Consider the following 22,028-nt stretch of genomic DNA (forward strand, 5'->3'; position numbering starts at 1 on the left):
CTCACAGCCTGATAAAATAGAGTCATCACTTCCCACAGCCAACCCTTTCTCTAGCTCTCATGTCCTCTTCTCCCAATTCTCTCTGACTCTAGCACTCTATACTAGCTAATGGGGAAAATTCAGTGAACAAGCAATGCATTATTGGCAGCTTGGCAGCTGGGAGAGCCGTTTTAGGATTCAGCCAGGGGATCAGTCTGCAGCACCATCCAGGCATCTCAGAAAGACCCTAGATTAAAGCAATAGTGGTGGCAATCCACCATGGTCTATACTCGGTGGCACACATCCATATAGGTGTGTGTGTGTGTGTGTGTGTGTGTGTGTGAGTGAGTGAGTGAGTGAGTGAGTGAGTGAGTGAGTGAGTGAGTGAGTGAGTGAGTGAGTGAGTGAGTGAGTGAGTGAGTGAGTGAGTGAGTGAGTGAGTGAGTGAGTGAGTGAGTGAGTGAGTGAGTGAGTGAGTGAGTGAGTGAGTGAGTGAGTGTGTGTGTGTGTGTGTGTGTGTGTGTGTGTGTGTGTGTGTGTGTGTGTGTGTGTGTGTGTGTGTGTGTGTGTGTGTGTGTGTGTGTGTGTGTGTGTGTGTGTGTGTGTGTGTGTGTGTGTGTGTGTGTGTGTGTGTGTGTGTGTGTGTGTGTGTGTGTGTGTGTGTGTGTGTGTGTGTGTGTGTGAGTGAGTGAGTGAGTGGTGAGTGAGTGAGTGAGGAGTGAGTGAGTGAGTGAGTGAGTGAGTGAGTGAGTGGTGAGTGAGTGAGTGAGTGAGTGAGTGAGTGAGTGAGTGAGTGAGTGAGTGTGGGTGTGTGTGTGTGTGTGTGTGTGTGTGTGTGTGTGTGTGTGTGTGTGTGTGTGTGTGTGTGTGTGTGTGTGTGTGTGTGTGTGTGTGTGTGTGTGTGTGTGTGTGTGTGTGTGTGTGTGTGTGTGTGTGTGTGTGTGTGTGTGTGTGTGTGTGTGTGTGTGTGTGTGTGTGTGTGTGAGTGAGTGAGTGAGTGAGTGAGTGAGTGGAGGAGTGAGTGAGTGAGTGAGTGAGGAGTGAGTGAGTGAGTGAGTGAGTGAGTGTGTGTGTGTGTGTGTGTGTGTGTGTGTGTGTGTGTGTGTGTGTGTGTGTGTGTGTGTGTGTGTGTGTGTGTGTGTGTGTGTGAGTGAGTGAGTGAGTGAGTGAGTGAGTGAGTGAGTGAGTGAGTGAGTGAGTGAGTGAGTGAGTGAGTGAGTGAGTGAGTGAGTGAGTGAGTGAGTGAGTGAGTGAGTGAGTGTGTGTGTGTGTGTGTGTGTGTGTGTGTGTGTGTGTGTGTGTGTGTGTGTGTGTGTCACAGTAGGCTGGTCACACCAAACATCATAATCATCAAACCATAAACCGTTATGACATGTATTGGGTGACATTGACATAATTACCTATATATTTTCAAAGCAAATAGCACAAAATGATTAAATAGGAGCAAGACTGTGTTGAATGGTTCAATAGCCTGGTGAAATTGATTTTAATCCGAATTACCACATTGTCTGTTTGAGGGAATAAGGATTATCCCGGTGGTTTTAATACAGGAGGCTGTGCGACAGCTGACCAATACCGCAACAACAAAAAAGTCTAAAGCTCTGCTGTTTTTTCTGTAGGCCTATTTTTCACATTAAAGAAACAAAAAGCTCCAACCACAGCTCGGCTCCGGCTAATTTTAGAGTGGCTTGTTGATTTTGGAGAGAAAACAGCATGAATCATTTTGATTCTATATGTTTTAAGGGTTGGCATTTCGTTTGGACGTCAGGTTGTGAAAATTGTCCTCATAGGTTGAGCCGCGCGTTGATTTGAGGGAAGGGTTGATTAGGTTTCAACGCGCGTCAGGCTATCGGTGGCGTCGCGCGCATTCCACACTAAGCAAGTCGGTTTGGAAATGCTAAAGCGCCTCCTCACTAATATGCACTCGCACACAAAGCAGAGGGATCCGCTCGCGAAACTGGGAACTATCGACTGATCCTCCAGGTCTTAGTACAAAACACGGGAATCTAGTCATCGGCAGGTCCTCTTTATGGGAGCAGACACAAGGATGGTTATGTAATGGGTGTTGGAGAAGTGCCCGGGAAACCTTCCCTTCATGTGGAAAGCAGAATGAGCAGGTTTCTTTCAGCCGAGAAGAAGTTTGGTTTCGACCTGAAGCACATCGGGAAATAAGGAATCACAGTTATAAAGGGATAATAACAGAATATAGAGCAGCTGCAGAACATTCTCACTTACCAAGAGAGGGTATTCTGGTTCGCACCTTTGGATTGTACGTTTTTCGCCTGGCTGGCAGGAAAACATTTTGGAGTACGTTATTTGGATCTTGTGAAATATCCTAAATCTTTGGCAAAGCTAACGAATAACCCAACAGATCAGAGACCAACGCTTGCCCATCATGGAAATTGAAATGTTGATGTTATAAAGATTCATTTATGGTCAAATGACCGTCTTTACGCGATCTCTAATCTAACTACCCTAGCCTATATATGAGATGGAAAAACGGGGACTCAACGGCGTCCTTTATTATTTAATTCTTAATGCACCCTTGTTATTCTGTGTAAATGGTAAGTCAACTTTGTCTGTCGTGGCATGCCGTGCTTTTGATGGTCAACACAAATGCTGTCAATCGAACAGCCCTGTCGTTAGATTTTTTATTTCAAGCTGTTGCGATATGGACGGGACCGGGTCATTATTTGAAGTCAAGCTCATTATTCTGCTGCAGTGACTTGATCGTTAGAAGAAAAAACAAATGACGTTGTCGATTAAATTATACATGGGTGAGAGAATAGATTGATAAGATTAAAGTATTAGACGCACACATGTCAAGACTGCGCTTCAGCAGTTTTGGATAATGTCCACATTTCCTCAGTTATGCTAAGCCTAATGCTAGATGAACATAATCTCTCAAAACACTTAAAGTAACAATAATTAGTATTCTCATGGTGACCAAATACTTGTATTTATTGTGTTACAGGTTATATCAAACGCCATGGTCATTTCAATTCACAGTGCACGGGTCACATAAAACCAATACGCCTAGTTGTGTAGGCTACCTTTGCGTCATTGCTTCATTGTCTATTTTCTTTTAAGTCTTAAACTATTATAAACTGATATTTTAGATTAATGGCAACCTGAATATGATTGTATTGCGAAATAAAGACAATTTGGTTACGGATATCGCTAAAGTATTTTAGTTGTCTGTCATGAGGCTACGTAATCTCAGACCTTTGTTAATTTGTCATTCCACCATATTAATCTATTCTATATGTTGTCTTTTCCCAATGTTAGCTACATTTACTGAAGTGCCCAAAGATGTGAGTGTCGGTGAGGGAGAAGACGTTGAGATGCCGTGCGCCTTTCGGGCCATCGGATCATCGCCCTTCTCGCTTGAGATCCAGTGGTGGTACCTAAAGGAGACAACACCTAAAGAACTTGCACACGAACTGCAAATAAGCGCTCCGGCGAACAGAGCCAAGGTAATGCTGTCCCAATGACAGGGAAGGCTGGTTGGGCTGCTCCCGGGCAACTACTGAGAGGGGCTCTGTTTAAATGTTCGAAGTTGCACCAAAAGTGATTGACACTTACGGCTACGGCTGTGTGCAATCTGGCTTTTCATGATGGCATTGCCATATGTACGACATATGTCGCTATTTGTTTGATGGACTTCATTACAACATGTTGCCGAAAAAAAGCATGTGAGTGGATGTATTGGAGATTATAAACACTGTGTGGCCATTTATATTAAAGAAGGGGATGTGTGTATTGGGGTGGGCCGGAGGGGGGACGTCACACCTAATGATACAAATGGCACTTAGGATTTTAAAATCAGTTCAGAGAGAGTTCTCATGCATGCAGCGGAAATGCCCACGTTGGAATATTCCATAATGCTGTTGGAGAACTGTGACATGATTACACCCTCTGTGCCTCTGTTTCGATCGACTCAGGGACACAGAACAACCCCATCTGTAGTTTCTGCTCTGTTATTTAACCACATTAAACATGCACTGAAAAACACAACCGATTATTTATGACAGCTCGAGAGCTAATGCAGATGTCGCTGTCCATGGTGCTGATGTCAATGCACGCTGTTTGGGAGCAACGCAACTGTTGCTGTCCATGGTGCTGATTCCAATGCACGCAGTTGTAAAAACAATTTTACAATGTCGAAAGCTTCTCAAAATTGCACATGGCATTCCAATGGTGGTGAAGCTCATATTGTAACGTGTAACTGCTATAAAAGAGAGTATTATGCAGTCTTGTGTCTCTGGCTGACCATAACACTTCGACAAATTTCTGGTTTCAGGTCACTCAAAAGGATGCCACAAAAATAAGCGTAAGTGCTTGTGTTTCTCTTGTCACTAACCATGTCCAGCTGAAGCATCTGATTTGTTAAAATGTTCGCTTTTTATTGTATTTGTATATGGCTGCACAGTTAAGTGCCATAATGCATCTGAGTAATAAAATGTTTATTTCGTTGTTCAAGATCATAGTGCTAGCCACATGATATGGCCAAGTGGCGCTATGAAGGCTGATTGCCAATATTTTAGCACAAGTTATGGTGGTAACTGTCCAGGCCTCTGGTGCAACTGGGCATTTTTCCAAGCATCTTTTTTTCTAGACTTACGACTCCATTTTGTACAGTTTGCTCCAACCTGGCTGGCTCACCACTATCACGCCTTTAGAATATAAATATAACCTAATCTTGTTTTGAAATGTATTCAGAGACTTGCCACACAAAAGGCAGCGTTAAATCTGCCATGTTTAGGCCCACCACTAAACTGCGATGTAATTGCATTTTCCTGCCAAGAGGCAAGTTTTTTCTCTATTGAGACTGCATCCACACGTTTTTGGATTATAGGCCTTTAGGCTTTAGGCTATCAAACGCATAAGCCTTCATCACGAGCTGCATATGTGGCAGTAGTCTAACGAGTGGCCGGCCTAGTCTACTTTGATATAGACATATTTATTTTCGAAACCAACAGGTTATATTGTGCATGTAGCAATTTCTCCTTTTCTCTGTTTCTCTTTGTAGACTGTGAGGGTGCAGGGCAGCGCCATATCTCACAGGCTTAGTCTCTCCAAGGTGCGAAAGGAGGACGAGGGGGTGTACGAGTGCCGAGTTTCCGACTTGTACTCCGACGAGACTCAGGAATACAAGGTTCAAGCCACCCTCCGGGTGATTCCTCGTGATGGCATGGTGGCGGAGGAGGCCGTGTCCCACATCCAGAATAGATGGCCACTGAGGAACAGCAAGGACGCGGTGGCCGGGGGGCGAGCTACCTCTGAGCCGGGTCAGGGAAAGCCTCGTGTGCCTCCTCCGGCGGGACATGGCCCCCTCCCCGCCAGCACGACGACCACCGCCTCTGCAGCGAAGTCCTCAGCTTCGCCGAGGCCCGGCAATGCGGCCATCCTCCGACAACAGCACGGAGCTGGTAAGTTAAAGTGCAACAGTGACACCTAGTGATACAGGGTGAGAAGATGGGAGTTTATGTGTGTTTCTCCTCAATCTCCTGTCAGACCCTCAGGAGCATGTCATTCGGACCAGTGATTTTGCCCTTTTTTAGTGAATGATAAATTACACTGACATTTTTATTGTCATTAAATTATGTAATGTTATTTACAAATAATATATTGGATGACACTTGTAGAGTACAACACCTGTTACATGGAATTATATTGCTTGACAGGGCAATATTTCTTAAGGGGAGGTACTGTTTCTTTCATCATACCTTAATAATAAAAAAAAACATTTATCCATGGTGGGACATATCTGCCTATCTTGCCACCAGTTGAGACGTTTGATTTTTCCCGAGGTTATAGTCAGACTATGGAGAGTGAGGGAAGGTGTGTATATACAGTGGGTATCATAAATATTCACCCCCTTGGATTTTTTCCACATTTTGTTGTGGGTGACATAGTGGGATTGAAATGTCATTGTCATTGATCTACACAAAATACTCCATAATGTCAAAGTGAAAAAAACATTCTACAAATGTTAACAAATTAATAGGCCTACAAATTAAATAACTAAAATATAGTTGTTGCAAAAGTATTCACCCCTTTTCTTTAGGCAAGCCTAAATTAGTTCAGGAGTAAAATGTAGCTTAGAAAATCACATAATAAATTACATGGACTCACTCTGTGTGAAATAATAGGGGTTGACATCATTTTTGAATGACTATCCCTTCCTCTGTCCCCCATATATACGCTCAAAAGTTTGGGGTCACTTAGAAATGTCTTTGTTTTTTCGAAAGAAAAGCAATTTTTTTGTCCATGAAAATAACATCAAATTGATCAGAAATACAGTGTAGACATTGTTAATGTTGTAAATGGCTATTGTAGCTGGAAACTGCAGATTTTTAATGGAATATCTACATAGGCGTACAGAGGCCCATTATCAGCAACCATCTGTCCTGTGTTCCAATGGCAAGTTGTGTTTGCTAATCTAAGTTGATCATTTTAAAAGGATAATTGATCATTAGAAAAACCTTTTTCAATTATGTTAGCATAGCTGAAAACTGTTGTGCTGAATAAAGAAGCAATAAAACTGGCCTTCTTGAGACTAGTTGAGTATCTGGAGCATCAGCAATTGTGGGTTCGATTCCAGGCTCAAAATGGCCAGAAACAAATAACTTTCTTCTGAAACTCGTCAGTCTATTCTTGTTCTGAGAAATGAAGGCTATTCCATGTGAGAAATTGCCAAGAAACTGAAGATCTTGTACAATGCTGTGTACTACTCCCTTCACAGAACAGCGCAAACTGGCTCTAACCAGAATAGAAAGAGGAGTGGGAGGTCCCGGTGCACAACTGAGCAAGAGGACAAATACATTAGAGTGTCTAGTTTGAGAAACAAACGCCTCACAAGTTCTCAACTGGCAGCTTCATTAAATAGTACCTGCAAAACACCAGTCTCAACGTCAACAGTGAAGAGGCGACTCCGGGATGCTGACCTTCTAGGCAGAGTTGTAAAGAAAAAGCCATATCTCAGACTGGCCAATAAAAATAAAATATTAAGATGGGCAAAAGAACAAAGACACTGGACAGAGGAAGATTGGAAAAAAGTGTTATGGACAGACCAATCGAAGTTTGAGGTGTTCGGATCACAAAGAAGAACATTTGTGAGACGCAGGCCAAATGAAAAGATGCTGGAGGAGTGCTTGATGCCATCTGTCAAGCATGATGGAGGCAATGTGACAGCCATGTAAATAGTCCGGATGGCCATTTGATTAATTGTTCAGCAGTCTTATAGCTTGGAGGTAGAAGCTGTTAAGGAGCGTTTTGGACCAAGACTTGGCGCTTGCCATGCGGTACCAGAGAGAACAGTCAATGACTTGGGTGACTGGAGTCTCTGACAATTTTTTGGGCCTTCCTCTGACACCGCCTAGTATATAGGTCCTGGATGGCAGGAAGCTTGGCCCCTGTGATGTATTGGGCCGTACGGAATACCCTCTGTAGCGCCTTACGGTCGTATGCCAAGCACTTGTCATACCAGGCGGTGATGCAACCGGTCAGGATGCTCTCGGTGGTGTAGCTGTAGTACTTTTTGAGGATCTGGGGACCCATGCCAAATCTTTCAGTCTCCTGAGGGGGAAAAGGTGTTGTTGTGCCCTCTTCACGACTGTCTTGGTGTTTTTGGACCATGATAGTTTGTTGGTGATGTGGACACCAAGGAACTTGAAACTCTCAACCCGCTCCACTACAGCCCTGTCAATGTTAATGGGGTTCTGTTCGGCCCTCCTTTTCCTGTAGTCCACGATCTGCTCCTTTGTCTTTCTCACATTGAGGGAGAGGATGTTGTCCTTGCAACACACTGCCAGGTCTCTGACCTCCTCCCTATAGGCTGTCTCATCGTTGTCGGTGATCAGGCCTACCACTGTTGTGTCGTCAGCAAACTTAATGTTGGTGTTGGAGTCGTGCTTGGCCACACAGTCGTGGGTGAACAGGGAGTACAGGAGCGGACTAAGCACGCACCCCTGAGGGTCCCCGGTGTTGAGAATCAGCGTGGCAGATGTGTTGCTGCCTACCCTTACCACCTGGGGGCGGCCCATCAGGAAGTCCAGGATCCAGTTGCAGAGGGAGGTGTTTAGTCCCAGGGTCATTAGCTTAGTGATGAGTTTTGTGGGCACTATGGTGTTGAACGCTGACCTGTAGTCAATGAACAGCATGCTCACATAGGTGTTCCTTTTGTCCAGGTGGGAAAGGGCAGTGTGGAGTGTGATTGAGATTGTGTCATCTATGGATCTGTTGGGGCGGTATGCGAATTGGAGTGGGTCTGGTGTTTCCGGGATGATGGCATTGATATGAGCCATGACCAGCCTTTCAAAGGACTTCATGGCTACCGAAATGAGTTACTCCACAATAATTACCTAAATGACAGAGTGAATAGAGTAATATATATGTATTCGGAAAGTATTCAGACCCCTTGACTTTTTCCACATTTTGTTATATTACAGCCTTATTCTAAAATTGATTTTTTTTAAAGAAAATCCTCAGCAATCTACACACGATATCCCATAAAAAACGGTTTTTAGAAATGTTTGCAAATGTATTAACAATTAAAAACAAAAATACGTTATTTACATAAGTATTCAGACACTTTGCTATGAGACTCTAAATTTGAGCTCAGGTCATCCTGTTTCCATTGATCATCCTTGAGATGTTTCTACAACTTGATTGGAGTCCACCTGTGGTAAATTCACCTAAAAACTCTCAGACCATGAGAAACAACATTCTCTGGTCTGATGAAACCAAGACTGAACTTTTTGGCCTGAATGCCAAGCGTCACGTCTGGAGGAAACCTGGCACCATCCCTACGGTGAAGCATGGTGGTGGCAACATCATGCTGTGGGGATATTTTTCAGCGGCAGGGACTGGGAGACTAGGCAGGCTCGAGGCAAAGATGAACAGAGCAAAGTACGGAGAGATCCTTGATGAAAACCTGCTCCAGAGCGCCCAGGTCCTCAGACCGGGGCGAAGGTTCACCTTCCAACAGGACATCGACCCTAAGCACACAGCCAAGACAACGTAGGAGTGGCTTTGGGACAAGTGTCTGAATGTCCTTGAGTGGCCCAGTCAGAGCACGGACTTGAACCCGATCAAACATCTCTGGAGAGACCTGAAAATAGCTGTGCAGCGACGCTCCCCATCCAACTTGACAGAGCTTGAGAGGATCTGCAGAGAAGAATGGGAGAAACCCCCCAAATACAGGTGTGCCAAGACTTGAGGCAGTAATTGCTACCAAAGGTTCTTCAACAAAGTACTGAGTGAAGGGTCTGAATACTTGTGATATTTCCGTTTTTTGTTTTGTATAAATGTGAATTCTTTTTCTCTCAAATAAACTATTTTTGCTTTGTCATTATGGGGCATTTTGTATAGATTGATGAGTGGAAAAACCAATTTGATCCATTTTAGAACAAGGCTGTAACGTAACAAAATGTGGAAAAAGTCAAGGGGTCTGAATACTTTCCGAATGCACTGTATATAATAAACATATTCCAAAACTTGCATCCTGTATGCAACAAGGCACTAAAGTAAGGCTGCAATAAAAACACGGCAAAGGATAAACTTTTTGGAATAAATGCAAAGCCTTATGTTTGGGGCAAATCCATCACAATCCATCCCTGAGTAACTGCCTCCTTATTTTCAAGCATTGTGGTGGCTGCATCATGGTATGGGTATGCTTGACATCGGCAAAACTGGGGAGTTTTTCAGGATAAAAAGAAACAGGATGGAGCTTAGCACAGGCACAATCCTAGAGGAAAACCTGCTTCAGTCTGCTTTACACCATACGCTGGGAGAAATATTCACGTTTTAGCAGGACAATAACCTACAACACAAGGCCAAATCTATACTGGAGTTGCTCACCAAGAAGACAGTGAATGTTCCTGAGTGGCCAAGTTACAGTTTTGACTTAAATCTGCTCGAAATCTATGGCAAGACTTGAAAATGACTGTCTAGCCATGACCCCTAACACCTTGACAGAGCTTGAAGAATTTTGAAAAGAATAATGGGAAAATATCGCACAATCCAGGTGTGAAAAGTAGGGAATTTTTCTTTCACTTTGACATTAAAGTATTTTGTGTAGCTCAATGACAACACTTTGTAACGCAACAAAATCTGAAAAATCCAAGGGGGGTGAATACTTATGATTCCCCACTGAGGAGAGTGACAGGTTCTTGCCTTTATAGTGTCCACCATACAGAGAAATAAATGATAAAGATATGATTCACAATGGCCATGGATACGATGTCTCCTCATGATCTCCGCACTATAACGTGAGAGTGCCTTAAAGCAGACCTTGGAGAGAGCGAGCAGGGGGCTAGCTCACATGTCAGACTCGCTACTGATCGATGAAGCATACTCCTGAATAATTAAATTTCACAGACTCCGCAGGAGGGTTTAATTCGCCGTTCTGCCATATCAGACGTACAGCTGCTGACGCAGTGGTGGTGCAGCATGGGAGACATGTCTGGCTGGGGGTAGGGAAGGTGGAGACATACTTATCAGTATGTGGGATCACACTTGTCTGTTTATATGCATTAGCATGTAACTGTTTGCTGATGTATGTTTTGATTGTGTCTGCGTGTGTGTACAGACATTATGTGAATGCAGCCAGGGAGACCATGTTCATTTCTCTGGCTGGAAGCATGTGTGCAGACTTCTCCTCTCTCCTGGCTATTGCTGTCAGTGCGTTGGGGATTTGCAGGGTGGCTAAGGGGGTAATGTAGAGCAGGGCCCTCGTCTAATGATAGGGCTTTTGCCAGGGTTCTGGCCTCTTTACATGGGGTTGTCTCTCTCCTCAAGGGTTCTATACTTCCGTGTGGTGATAAGAGTGAAAGGAACTCCTGAAGGGAAGTTTTAGAAATACTCTAGAGGCCCTTGGAGGAGACATGGTGGGGAGTTCCATTCTCTGTTCCTTCCCTATTGTGTCTATCGTACTCAGTGTTGTGTCTGCTCGACGTGTGTTGTGGCTTGTCGGGATGGCTGTTCTCCCCTTGCTGTGGCTTTGTCCTCAGGGCAGTGGAGGACAGCTGGTGGTCGATGACTGGAGGAGAGGACTACAGAGGAAACAGTTATACAACTCTACCTGTGTCTTTGAGCACAGTGCTTCACCTCTGATTCAGTAATATCATCCAACAACATGTATATATCAATGTATGCTTGAAGCCAATGCCATCAACAGAACCTTGAGTTCCATTGAAAATGTAATCAACAGAGCTGTGCAAATTGGTTATTGGAATTCTACATTTACTTATACTTGTTAGTCATTTAGCAGACTCTCTTATCCAGAGGCCAGGGATCCATTTGGTATTTTCTGTGTGAGTCGAATCCCTTACTTTCTGAATGAAGCTAACTGCCAACCAAGGGGTAATCATGCAAACAACACCAAGCTAATAGAATGGCACCATGCTGTTCGGCCTCCTCGTGTTGGACTGTTTAGAACACTGATGCTGCCATCCTGGACATGTGCTGTGGACGTGAGAATAGCCTAGTGCACGTTAAATGCCCTGGGACTGGCACTGTGGATCAGCATGCTCGGCCAGCCATGTCCTTTGCGAAGCGAGTTGGAGGCGGCCATTTGGCGAGAAAATCAAACAATACCACTGCCAGTTCACTGACTCTTTCTCTCTCTCTCTCTAACTTGTCTGTGGATCTCTCTCTCTCTCTCTCTCTCTCTCTCTCTCTCTCTCTCTCTCTCTCTCTCTCTCTCTCTCTCTCTCTCTCTCTCTCTCTCTCTCTCTCTCTCTCTCTCTCTCGCTCTCTCGCTCTCTCTCATTACTGTTTATTTTTGTTGTTGCTTTTTTGAGACTTTTCAATCACCTAAATGTCAAATTAGCCTGCGGTTGTTCCAAAAGAAATGCCATTGATGTTCAATATTACCGTTAAGCTCTAATTCTAAATTCAAAAATCAGAATCCTATTCACTGTTTGATTAGTAGACTTGAATACAATAGTGCTCTGTTTTGATTACACAACAAGCTAAGGTCAGGCAGCCATTGTTAGTGCAATTGGATTGACTGACAAACATTCGTATATGCCTCATACTGAGCAGTAATACTCTAAATACTGATTTTGTATCGAAAAACAACATCATCTGAGGATCAGAGGTATTAGACTGAGCTCTGGGCTAGTTGTCTAAACATGATTGTCCAGGACAGAGCAAGGCAAGCTCACCTGTTGATTTAGGAAAATCTGATGCATATTATTTTTCATATTTTACTGTTTGCTCAAGGCTGCTATATTCCTTTAAATTGGCTGGCCAGTATTTTCTTCTCTGTCTCTCGTCATGTATCTCTGCCAGACTAAATCAAATACAGTAAGTCAATCAATGTAAAAGTGCCTCCCTGACACTTTTACATTGACGGAGGGATACAGAATTTGTCTTGGCTTTTTTCTTTAAGTGAACCCCTCAACATATTTGTCAACAGCTTGTGAAGGTTAAAAAGCACCCTGGCATATTTGAAAGATTGGCCTTCTCCTGTCTTACCACAATAATGACAGCTGAGGGGAAAAAATGCGATCTGCCCGCCTCTCGGAAATGCGTGCATCTGTCACTTTTCTGAAATTTCATCTGGCTGAATGGCAGAAACAATTAATATTAAAGGGGAAATGCCACGGGCAGGTGGCAGATAAGCCGGGTCCTCACCACACTGTCAGGTGTCTCAAATTGCCTCTCACATTTTCATTTTTTCATCTGGGGGTTTGGTGGCCAAGCTGGGATAACAGATAAACGTGCAGTGCACCATTCTCCAGAGCTTCACAGGGAACCAGATAGACAGTCCCATGGAGGATCAGTGGCTAACACTTTGGAGGTGGAGGTTGTCTTGCATGAATTCACAGTGGAATGTGTGGAGACTTCACAGTTGTGAATGTTCCTCCTAGTTCTTAATTCACTAACAGAAAAACTACGAAATGCTACTACACAACAGTGAAATGGAACCATGTTGAAACTTTCAACTGTGAATACAACCATCCATGTAATCACAACCACTAATCCTAGCATTTTTCAACATTACAAACAGAATATTATTGTAAAGATTTTCATCTCATCACATTTCTTTGTTTGTGGCACCTCCCAAGCATTTATACAATATTGTTTTCCCTTACTTTACATTCATCTGAAATATTGTTTTACGTATCTCAGTAATTTGGCTCACTTGTTTCACAAAATCAACCTGTATGTAGGCCAATCTGAAAGCCAATTACAATATGAACCGCTATTACTTAGATAATTAATTGATTAATCATCAAACTAATTCACTGGAATATTCAAAATTAGAATTTTATTGACTATCTATATTGATTACGGACTGCGTGATTAATAGGAACATTTGGTTAGTGGAAATATTCCACATTGCGGATGTGGGAGTTAGTTAGATAATGTTGCTGTTTGTATTATTCACAGTGAAAGTGAGGTGAGAGACAGAGAGAGAGAGCAATAGGAGCAGTTGACAATGCAATAGGATATGCAATAATATTAAGCATTGTGACTGTGTGCACTCAGCAGTTCGGGAGTAATGACTTGGCAGGTGAGCTTGTTTGGTAGGGGGTGAGGAGGATGGCATAGAGCAAGAGGACAGCCAGACAGTGGTGATGCAAGAGCTCACTCAAATACACCTACCTAAAATGCAATGGTCTGCTTGCCACCCTAGATGACCTTGATATCCCTTGCCAAGAGTATTTGTCTCTGGCTGGACAGCTGTCTCAATCCATCATTAAACACTCAGTCTATCTCATCCTGTGTGTGTGTGTGTGTGTGTGTGTGTGTGTGTGTGTGTGTGTGTGTGTGTGTGTGTGTGTGTGTGTGTGTGTGTGTGTGTGTGTGTGTGTGTGTGTGTGCATGTGTGTGTGTGTATTTATGCCATGCATGCCTGTTAGTTGCATTACTATCAAATGTGGTTAAAATACATTTAAATATTATAAACTGTATATTGGACATGGCTGATTTTCCTGTCCATTTGTGATGGCGAGGGTGTACCTGTGGAGGTAACAAGGTGTGAGAGTACATTAGTCTGAGGTAATGGACACTGTGTGTGTCTGCATGTTAACAGGCTGATGTGGCTTTTCAGTTGTCAGTCTCCGCTCCGAGGACAATTATGACAAGTGTTAGATAACTGTCAGTACTTACAGACTGTGTGGAAAGCACTTTACTTCTCCCAATGTGGTGTTGATTGACTTTCGTTCCTTGCTTGCCTGGCAAAAGGCACTGTGCTGGTTTTGTAATCTCTGTGACAGATGATGGCTGGACGGTTATGGGGACTTCACAGCACTCTATTATTATCGGCCCTTTGTGTTGCTGCCTATAGCTCATCCAAGACCATGAGACAGTGGGAAAAGTGGTAGAGAGGTGGAGAGTTCTCACTTAAATGAGTGGTCACTTTCACCTATAAAGAAAGACACTACATGACCTATAGGGAACAATGGTAGCTGGCAATCCATAATGGTAGATCTCTGTAGCGGTTCTCTTTATTTTAGCTACCCCAAGCAGTCAGAGTTACAAACCTATGGCGCACTGCAAGCTGAGGGTGAAGTGGTGGAGGAGGCCTTGTTTGCCTCACCCTCAGCTTGAATTATTGAACTTCCAAGGCTTTTTTTTTCCTTTGGGTGAAGCCTGTGGGTGTTCAACCTCCCCCTAACAAAAGAGAACATTGACTTTTGACCCGTATGTATCCATGAGGAACAAATTAGGGCCCAACCAGAGAATTATCATACAAAATCCTTCTTTGTATGTTCAGTCCAATTAAACGAATAGAACAAAGTCAACCACCTTTGTTTTTTCTCTCTCTATTTGCAACATAGTCTTTTGCCTTTCTTTTTACTGTATCTATCTACAGTACTTTGTATTACACTCCCCATTGCACACTCCATGCTCTGAAAATGTTTTTTTCTTTATCCGCGTTTGTGTTTTTAGTCGTTCTGTTTGTCCTCCCCCATATGCGATTCCTAATCATTCCCCTATTCAGCCATCTAGCAGATGCCAACCGTTACCTTCGAGAATAGTGATGTCATCCTAATGGCCATTAGTTACAGGTCTACACAGTGCATAGCTGTTACTCTACAGAAACACTCATATCTAACAGAATGATGAGATTGTACCTCTCATATCCAAGAGGTTCTACTTTAGGTAGATTGTCAATGTCTGCTAATGTGTGAGAGAGAAAGAGAGAGAGAGAGGTAGAGGGAGACAGGGCGAGAGAGGGAGACAGACAGAGAGAGGGAGACAGCGAGAGGGGGAGGAAGAGAGAGAGAGAGAGAGAGAGAGAGAGAGAGAGAGAGAGAGAGCGAGAGAGGGTGAGAAATAAAGAGAGCGAAATCAAGTGTTGAACCTTCCAACCTCACAGCGCTGGTGTACTAATGACAGTAATTATTCTGCAAACAGGGCATGTAGCTGAGTCATATCTAGTGTTGTACACTGTATGAGGGTGTATTGTTTCTGCTTCTCTTTGCCCTCATTGAGCTGGCATGTGATCTCCAAATAATATGTTGGGCCTATTAATTAGCGAAATTTCAACACCCCCACTTCGTACACCACAGATGGCTTTTTAACCCAATGTCCAGGTTTTAGTTTCTGAATATTTGAATGTGGTGGGTTATATAAAGTACAGCAGATTGTCTGCCATTTGAATTGTCTTTTTAAAGGTCGAGATTACTCTCACAAACCTACATTTCCATTGGATGTAAAATATTGGCTAACTGATTTAGCTACAGTAGACAGATGATCTTACAGACACTGTGATCTGAGGGTAAGTGCTTTGATTGATTCAAAACTCAGGGGAGAATCATCTGAACTTCAAGGCAAAGCAATGCTATTTCTACAGAGAGATATCCACTGATACTTAAACATAGTTTGAAGATAAACACAACATATCCCAACAGTGTTGTGTGCATTTGGAGTTGGAGCAGTGTTTGCTCTTATGAGAGTAAACTAATATCCTCTCATGTAGTGCTTACAGTAGGGGGATTAGTGTGGCTTGAGTAATGCCTTGGTGTTACAACTTTGGTGACTGCTGTGTGGAATGATTATGCCAACAATCGTCCTGGGAGAAGCTTTCAAGTTTTAGCCGACTTGTGTGGGTTTATTCATTTAGTTATTTTCATGGCTTTTGTTTGACCTTTGTATTTAACAGAGCTTTACCTGCATTCCTTCTTCAATGAACACATATTTTAATTGTCAGAGTAGGAGAGGGTCAGACAAAGATCACCATAGAGGACACAGGGTGAAACCATTGTTTAATGTATGGGTCCCCTGTAGCTCAGTTGGTAGAGCATGGCGCTTGCAATGCCAGGGTTGTGGGTTTGTTTCCCACGGGGGCCAGTTTGAAAAAATGTATGCACTCACTAACTGTAAGTCGCTCTGGATAAGAGCATCTGCTAAATGACATAAATGTAGTTGTGGATAGAAAATAATGAGTTTTCCTTGAGTCTGTTGAAGTTTTAGAATATTCTAGACTAGAGTAGAATAGAACATAGAATAGAGGGTTTTGTGCCAAATATGTTTTATACATGTTATAGGCATCAGTGCATGAGAAGAAGTTCTGGTTTCTCAAGCAGTGTACCTGAAAGGTGTGGGTTTTCGCAGCGCTAAATTATTATCTATTAACACCAGATATGAACTTTTAGCAGATGTTTTTTTTTGGGAGGTAGATCAGCTTTAATATTGCAGATAGATTGTAACTTCCATCAATGTAATTGTCTGCATCACTTCCAATCCACCATATATATATATACAGTATATATATATATATATACATATACATACACATACAGTGGCTTGCGAAAGTATTCACCCACCTTGGCATTTTTCCTATTTTGTTGCCTTACAACCTGGAATTGAAATTGATTTTTGGGGGGTTTGTATCATTTGATTTACACAACATGCCTACCACTTTGAAGATGCAAAATATGTTTTCTTGTGAAACAAACAAGAAATAAGACAAAAAAACAAAAAACTTGAGCGTGCATAACTATTCACCCCCCCAAAGTCAATACTTTGTAGAGCCACCTTTTGCAGCAATTACAGCTGCAAGTCCTTTGGGGTATGCCTATAAGCTTGGCACATCTAGCCACTTGGATTTTTGCCCATTCTTCAAGGCAAAACCGCTCCAGCTCCTTCAAGATGGATGGGTTCAGCTGGTGTACAGCAATCTTCAAGTCATACCACAGATTCTCAATTGGATTGAGGTCTGGGCTTTGACTAGGCCATTCCAAGACATTTAAATGTTTCCCCTTAAACCACTCAAGTGTTGCTTTAGCAGTATGCTTAGGGTCATTGTCCTGCAGGAAGGTGAACCTCCGTCCCAGGCTCAAATCTCTGGAAGACTGAAACAGGTTTCCCTCAATAATCTCCCTGTATTTAGCGCCATCCATCATTCCTTCAATTCTGACCAGTTTCCCAGTCCCTGCCGATGAAAAACATCCCCACAGCATGATGCTGCCACCACCATGCTTCACTGTGGGGATGGTGAGAGGTGTTGGGTTTGCGCCAGACATAGCGTTTTCCTTGATCTGACCAGAGTACCTTCTTCCATATGTTTGGGGAGTCTCCCACATGCCTTTTGGCGAACACCAAACGTGTTTGCTTATTTCTTTATTTAAGCAATGGCTTTTTTCTGGCCACTCTTCCGTAAAGCCCAGCTCTGTGGAGTGTACAGCTTAAAGTGGTCTTATGGACAGATACTCCAATCTCCGCTGTGGAACTCCTTACATTTTAGTCATTTAGCAGACGCCCCAGAGCGACTTACAGTTAGTGAGTGCATACATTTACTTACTGGCCCCCCGTGGGAATCGAACCCACAACCCTGGCATTGCAAACGCCATGCTCTACCAACTGAGCTACACGGGACCCTTCAGGGTTAGTCCCGTGTAGCTCATATATAACCTATATATAACCTATATACCGAATTCATATTCATTATATAAATAGGCCCATTTAATTTTGTCTGGCTTGCCGTTCCAAATAAAATGGAATCTTTTTTTCTCATATAATTTTAAAAACTGTTCGCTAGGCGTAGGCAAGACCATAAGCAAATATGTAAACTGGGATAATACTAAAGAGTTCATCAGGGTGATTTTTCCACAAATAGACTGGTATTTACCTTTCCATGGTAGCAAGATCTTATCTATTTTTGCAACTTTCTATTAAAATGTATTGGAGTGAGATCATTTATTTCATTTGGGATATGTATTCCGAGTATATCCACATCACCATCAGACCATTTTATTGGTAAACTACATGGTCATGTAAAATTTTTATTTTTTTGTGATCCAATATGTAATATAGTACATTTATCATAATTTGGTTGTACTCCAGAGAGGTTAGAAAATGTATCTATATCCTCTATGAGGCTATGGAGGGATTCAAGTTGTGGATATAAAAGAAGCATACAATGACACCTTTGTTTTTAAGATGTGGATCATTCACACATTGCGTGACTAACCCATTTCAAAAGGGGATCTGAGGCCATTTTAAAGATTTCTGTGACAGTACCTGTCAGAAGGGGTGATTGTAAGGGTCTGATTGGGGCTGAAGTGGGGTGCGTCACAAGGGGCAGGGTGACAGACAGCGGCCGTCAGAGGCGGCTGTCTCCAGGTAGCCTCAAATAAACACTTTTTCAGCTCATTTGTGTCCTTGGTGAGGAGGGTCAGATAAGCTGCCCTGTCCAGATGCTGTCCATCACTCTACAGCCCATCTACTCAATGACTATGGAAGACAGAGAGAGTGCAGAGCAAAGAAAGAGAAATGTGGCAAGAATAAAATGGGGGTAGGACACAAAAGAACAGTTTACAAAGAGGTACAGTGCCAGAGACATAAACAGAGAGCGGGTGGAAGGAAATTAGAGATTGAAACAATAGAAGTGGAATGAGGGAGAAACAAGGGGAATTGATGCGAAGATTAGAGCCAATCAGCGAATCAACGTTCAGCGAAGTATAGAGAAAGACATTTGGTCTAATGCTTCCTCACTCACTCCATTTTGTCCTGAATTCACTGCGGCTCTGTTTGTGATTAAGACAGCTGGCCTGGCTCTGGGTGAGTCTTGTAAGGCACTGTTAAGCACGTGTATTGCCCTGTTTGCGTGTAGTAGAGTTCATGTCTTTGAGTTGATGTTCGTGTGGTCTTTATACCATGTCTTTGGGCTGGGGGATGATGGAAATGTTGGTGTGTGGATTTGTAGCGGGCGTGGCCTGGGGAAAACATGAGTATGGAAAAACAGACGGCTGTTTCACACTGGAGATGTCACAGGAACTCCAGCCTCGTTAAACATTGACTCATTACGCTTGTTTCTGTGTGTGTGTGATCTGTAAAATCCATCTGGCCCTGCTTTTTGCTTGTTGGGGTCTGTTTTTCGGAGACCGTGTGTGTCCGTTTATGCATGTGCGTGTGCGTAAACGAACATTTGTGCTCGTGAGCAAGTGTGCGTGCGTCATAATGAAACAGCTTTTAGCCCGCAATTGCTCTACTGCTCAAACAGGAAATGAAATGTGTCAGATAGGGACTAGGAGCTGTATCCAAGGTCCACTCATCCTCATAGCCAAGTTCTCCCCGGGATGTCTCCCACCTTTCCTGTACAAAACCATCACCATAAGTAGATGCCGCCATTTCAAGGTAGCCAGGCAATGTGGATGAAACTCTCACCTCTATCTCATCATTATCTGCAACATGGCAGCAGAAGTGTGAACGAAAGTAGATTTGAGATTTTCCACGACTGCCATTTTGTCAGCCATAATTGTGTGAAATATGGCCCAGGTAATACAGAATTCTACTCCTGGCAGGGAGTTAACAGATATCATGAGCTACTGTGAGCTTAGTTTATTCTGGAGGATCCCCCAATGTTTCCCATTCACCACAGCCAGGTATCCATGGTTATGTGTCTTAACACTATATCTCTCCTCAGTTTCTGTGTGTGCAGGTGTGATTTGTAGCACAGAGACATTTCCACTGACCTTTCCACCCCCTCTGGTTGTCTTTGTCTGGCCAGGTTCTGGAGCCATTACCACCACTGACCCGTTCCTCTTCATCACTCTCCTGATCCTGCATAAGCTCCTCCCCTTCCTGTTTGCCCAATAAGAGACTTCAACCAAACGACGACCCGAAGGTTTTCACTTTATGTACCAAACAACGAAAGGGAAATATATATAGATGTATACCGTTATGGCACATCACTGAGGATGAGGAAACGAATGGCAAAGAGAGGAGAAGAAAGGACTGAATGAAAGAGAAGGAGCCAGAGGAGGAGACGGTCGTCTTCTGACTGGGACTAATGGAAGACACGTCTAAGAACTGGATGTATATGGATTGTATGAGAAGCATGAAACAAGGAATCTATGTGAAAAGAACTTCTCAGCTGTGTCATACACACAACCAACATCCACTAAACGCTGCATCCAGTTTCCAAATAGTATCTGCCGTGCTTCATGCATGGCCATTCTTATTTATTTTCTGGTGGATATCTTTTTATGTTTTATTTTCCATGCATTATCTATTTGTATTATATTTTCAGTTCTATGGATTTTATTTTGAATTCATTTTTCAGGATTTTGAATTTATTTTGATATTAACTGCTTTTGGTTGATTTTTTTCTTTCTAAAGGATATCCACTGCTCATGTTTGTTTAGGTTGATTTGCATGAGCTGTTGAACAGAAACCCATCATTTTCTTCACAAACATCAAAGATGGGGCTTTTTTATGTTTGATCCATTCATGGACACTGTGAGTCTATGTAGTTCTGTTGCCCCACTCTCTCTCTTTTATGATTTCTCAAGCGTTGTTTCATGATGTATACAAATATGACCTTATATATTTTGATTAAATAAGGCACACATTACCATAGTTGTTGTTAGTCACCTTCAATAATGTTTATTTTTATTAAAGATATGGTGGTCAAAGTTAAGACATTCATTTATAACAATTTTAAAAAAAACGTATTGGTATGTTGCCAACACCAGTTGAAATAAAAGTTGTTGTTTTTTTAAATAAAAATGGACATCAAAGGCGTTATATGTGAACATTACATCTATTAAGCTTTCTTTGACCATACATGAAACCATGTCTTAGTGCTGTCTAAAGTATATGGTTGACCCGTATCATGAGATAAATCTTTCCATGAACTAGAAGTGAATTAGGTATGTAGGTCACTGTCCAGACTCATCTTTCTTGTCAGTGTGTGCTCCACAAGCACTAATGTCTCATGAAGCGCCTGTGTGCCTCACCGACCAAGATTATCTCCAAAGTCAGTTGCAGAACCAGTGTCTGAGCTCTATTGAATCCATGGCAGATACTTGACAGCTGAGCAGCTGTGGATACTGGCAAAGCAGACGCAAGGTACCACTTGAGTGCCCATGTTGTCGACTGAGGGTCGCAACGCAGTCCCCTGGGAGTAGTGAGCTGTGATGTAGTCTTTCCGGCAGGATAGGCACACATTCAGCGGAAGAACGCTCGCTCATGTAAGCGTGTCTAACTAACAAACCAAAAAAAGGAGCACGATACGCCAATACAGTTCATTTCATTAGTCAAATGTGCATCCCAGGGAAGAGCGACGGCAACTCCCTACCTAGTCTCATCTTATTGTCTTTTTCAAGATCTTTCATCGTTTATCAGTTTATCACATGAATATTGGTGGAGAATGGGAAGACTGGTTTCACTTTGAACTGTAGTTTGGCTCCAGACAGTCCTTTGTTCTCAATAGATGCCTAGCAGACATGATATAAACACAAACAGAGCTCTCATTGCGAGTGTTGAATGCCAACGTCTTTGGACATTTGTTAGTTTATTATCTTTCCCTAAAACTATTGTTTTGATTCACTCTTGTGTATGGACTGCATTTGTTCGAAAACTAATATCACCACAAAATAATAAACAGGTCAGATAGGTAAAAGCTAACAGCAGCAAAGCGGCAGCAACATTAAAACATTTTCGGTTATGAGCGGAGGACTTTCAGTGCCTTTTGAGCGGCTGTTTGCCCATCAAATTAATGAGTGTTTGACAAGGGCATTTAAATGTGTTACACAACATTTGACAAGGCCCTGAGTGCTCTCTATTCCCCGTAAATCATT

The 22,028-nt window shown here is 42.8% G+C and overlaps 1 protein-coding gene across 1 annotated transcript; it reads left to right on the top strand.

Moving 5' to 3' along the window:
* Nucleotides 1–1,696: 1,696 nt before the first annotated feature.
* LOC123485143 (V-set and transmembrane domain-containing protein 2B-like) lies at nt 1,697–20,986 on the top strand. Its single transcript, XM_045216030.1, has 5 exons — nt 1,697–2,543; nt 3,268–3,455; nt 4,283–4,312; nt 5,012–5,411; nt 19,955–20,986. The coding sequence occupies exons 1-5, from the start codon at nt 2,471–2,473 to the stop codon at nt 20,041–20,043; spliced, it is 780 nt and encodes a 259-aa protein (XP_045071965.1). The 5' UTR covers nt 1,697–2,470; the 3' UTR covers nt 20,044–20,986.
* Nucleotides 20,987–22,028: the final 1,042 nt, after the last annotated feature.

The sequence above is a fragment of the Coregonus clupeaformis genome, unplaced genomic scaffold (assembly GCF_020615455.1).
Source record: "Coregonus clupeaformis isolate EN_2021a unplaced genomic scaffold, ASM2061545v1 scaf0583, whole genome shotgun sequence".
In the NCBI taxonomy this organism is placed as follows: Eukaryota; Metazoa; Chordata; class Actinopteri; order Salmoniformes; family Salmonidae; genus Coregonus; species Coregonus clupeaformis.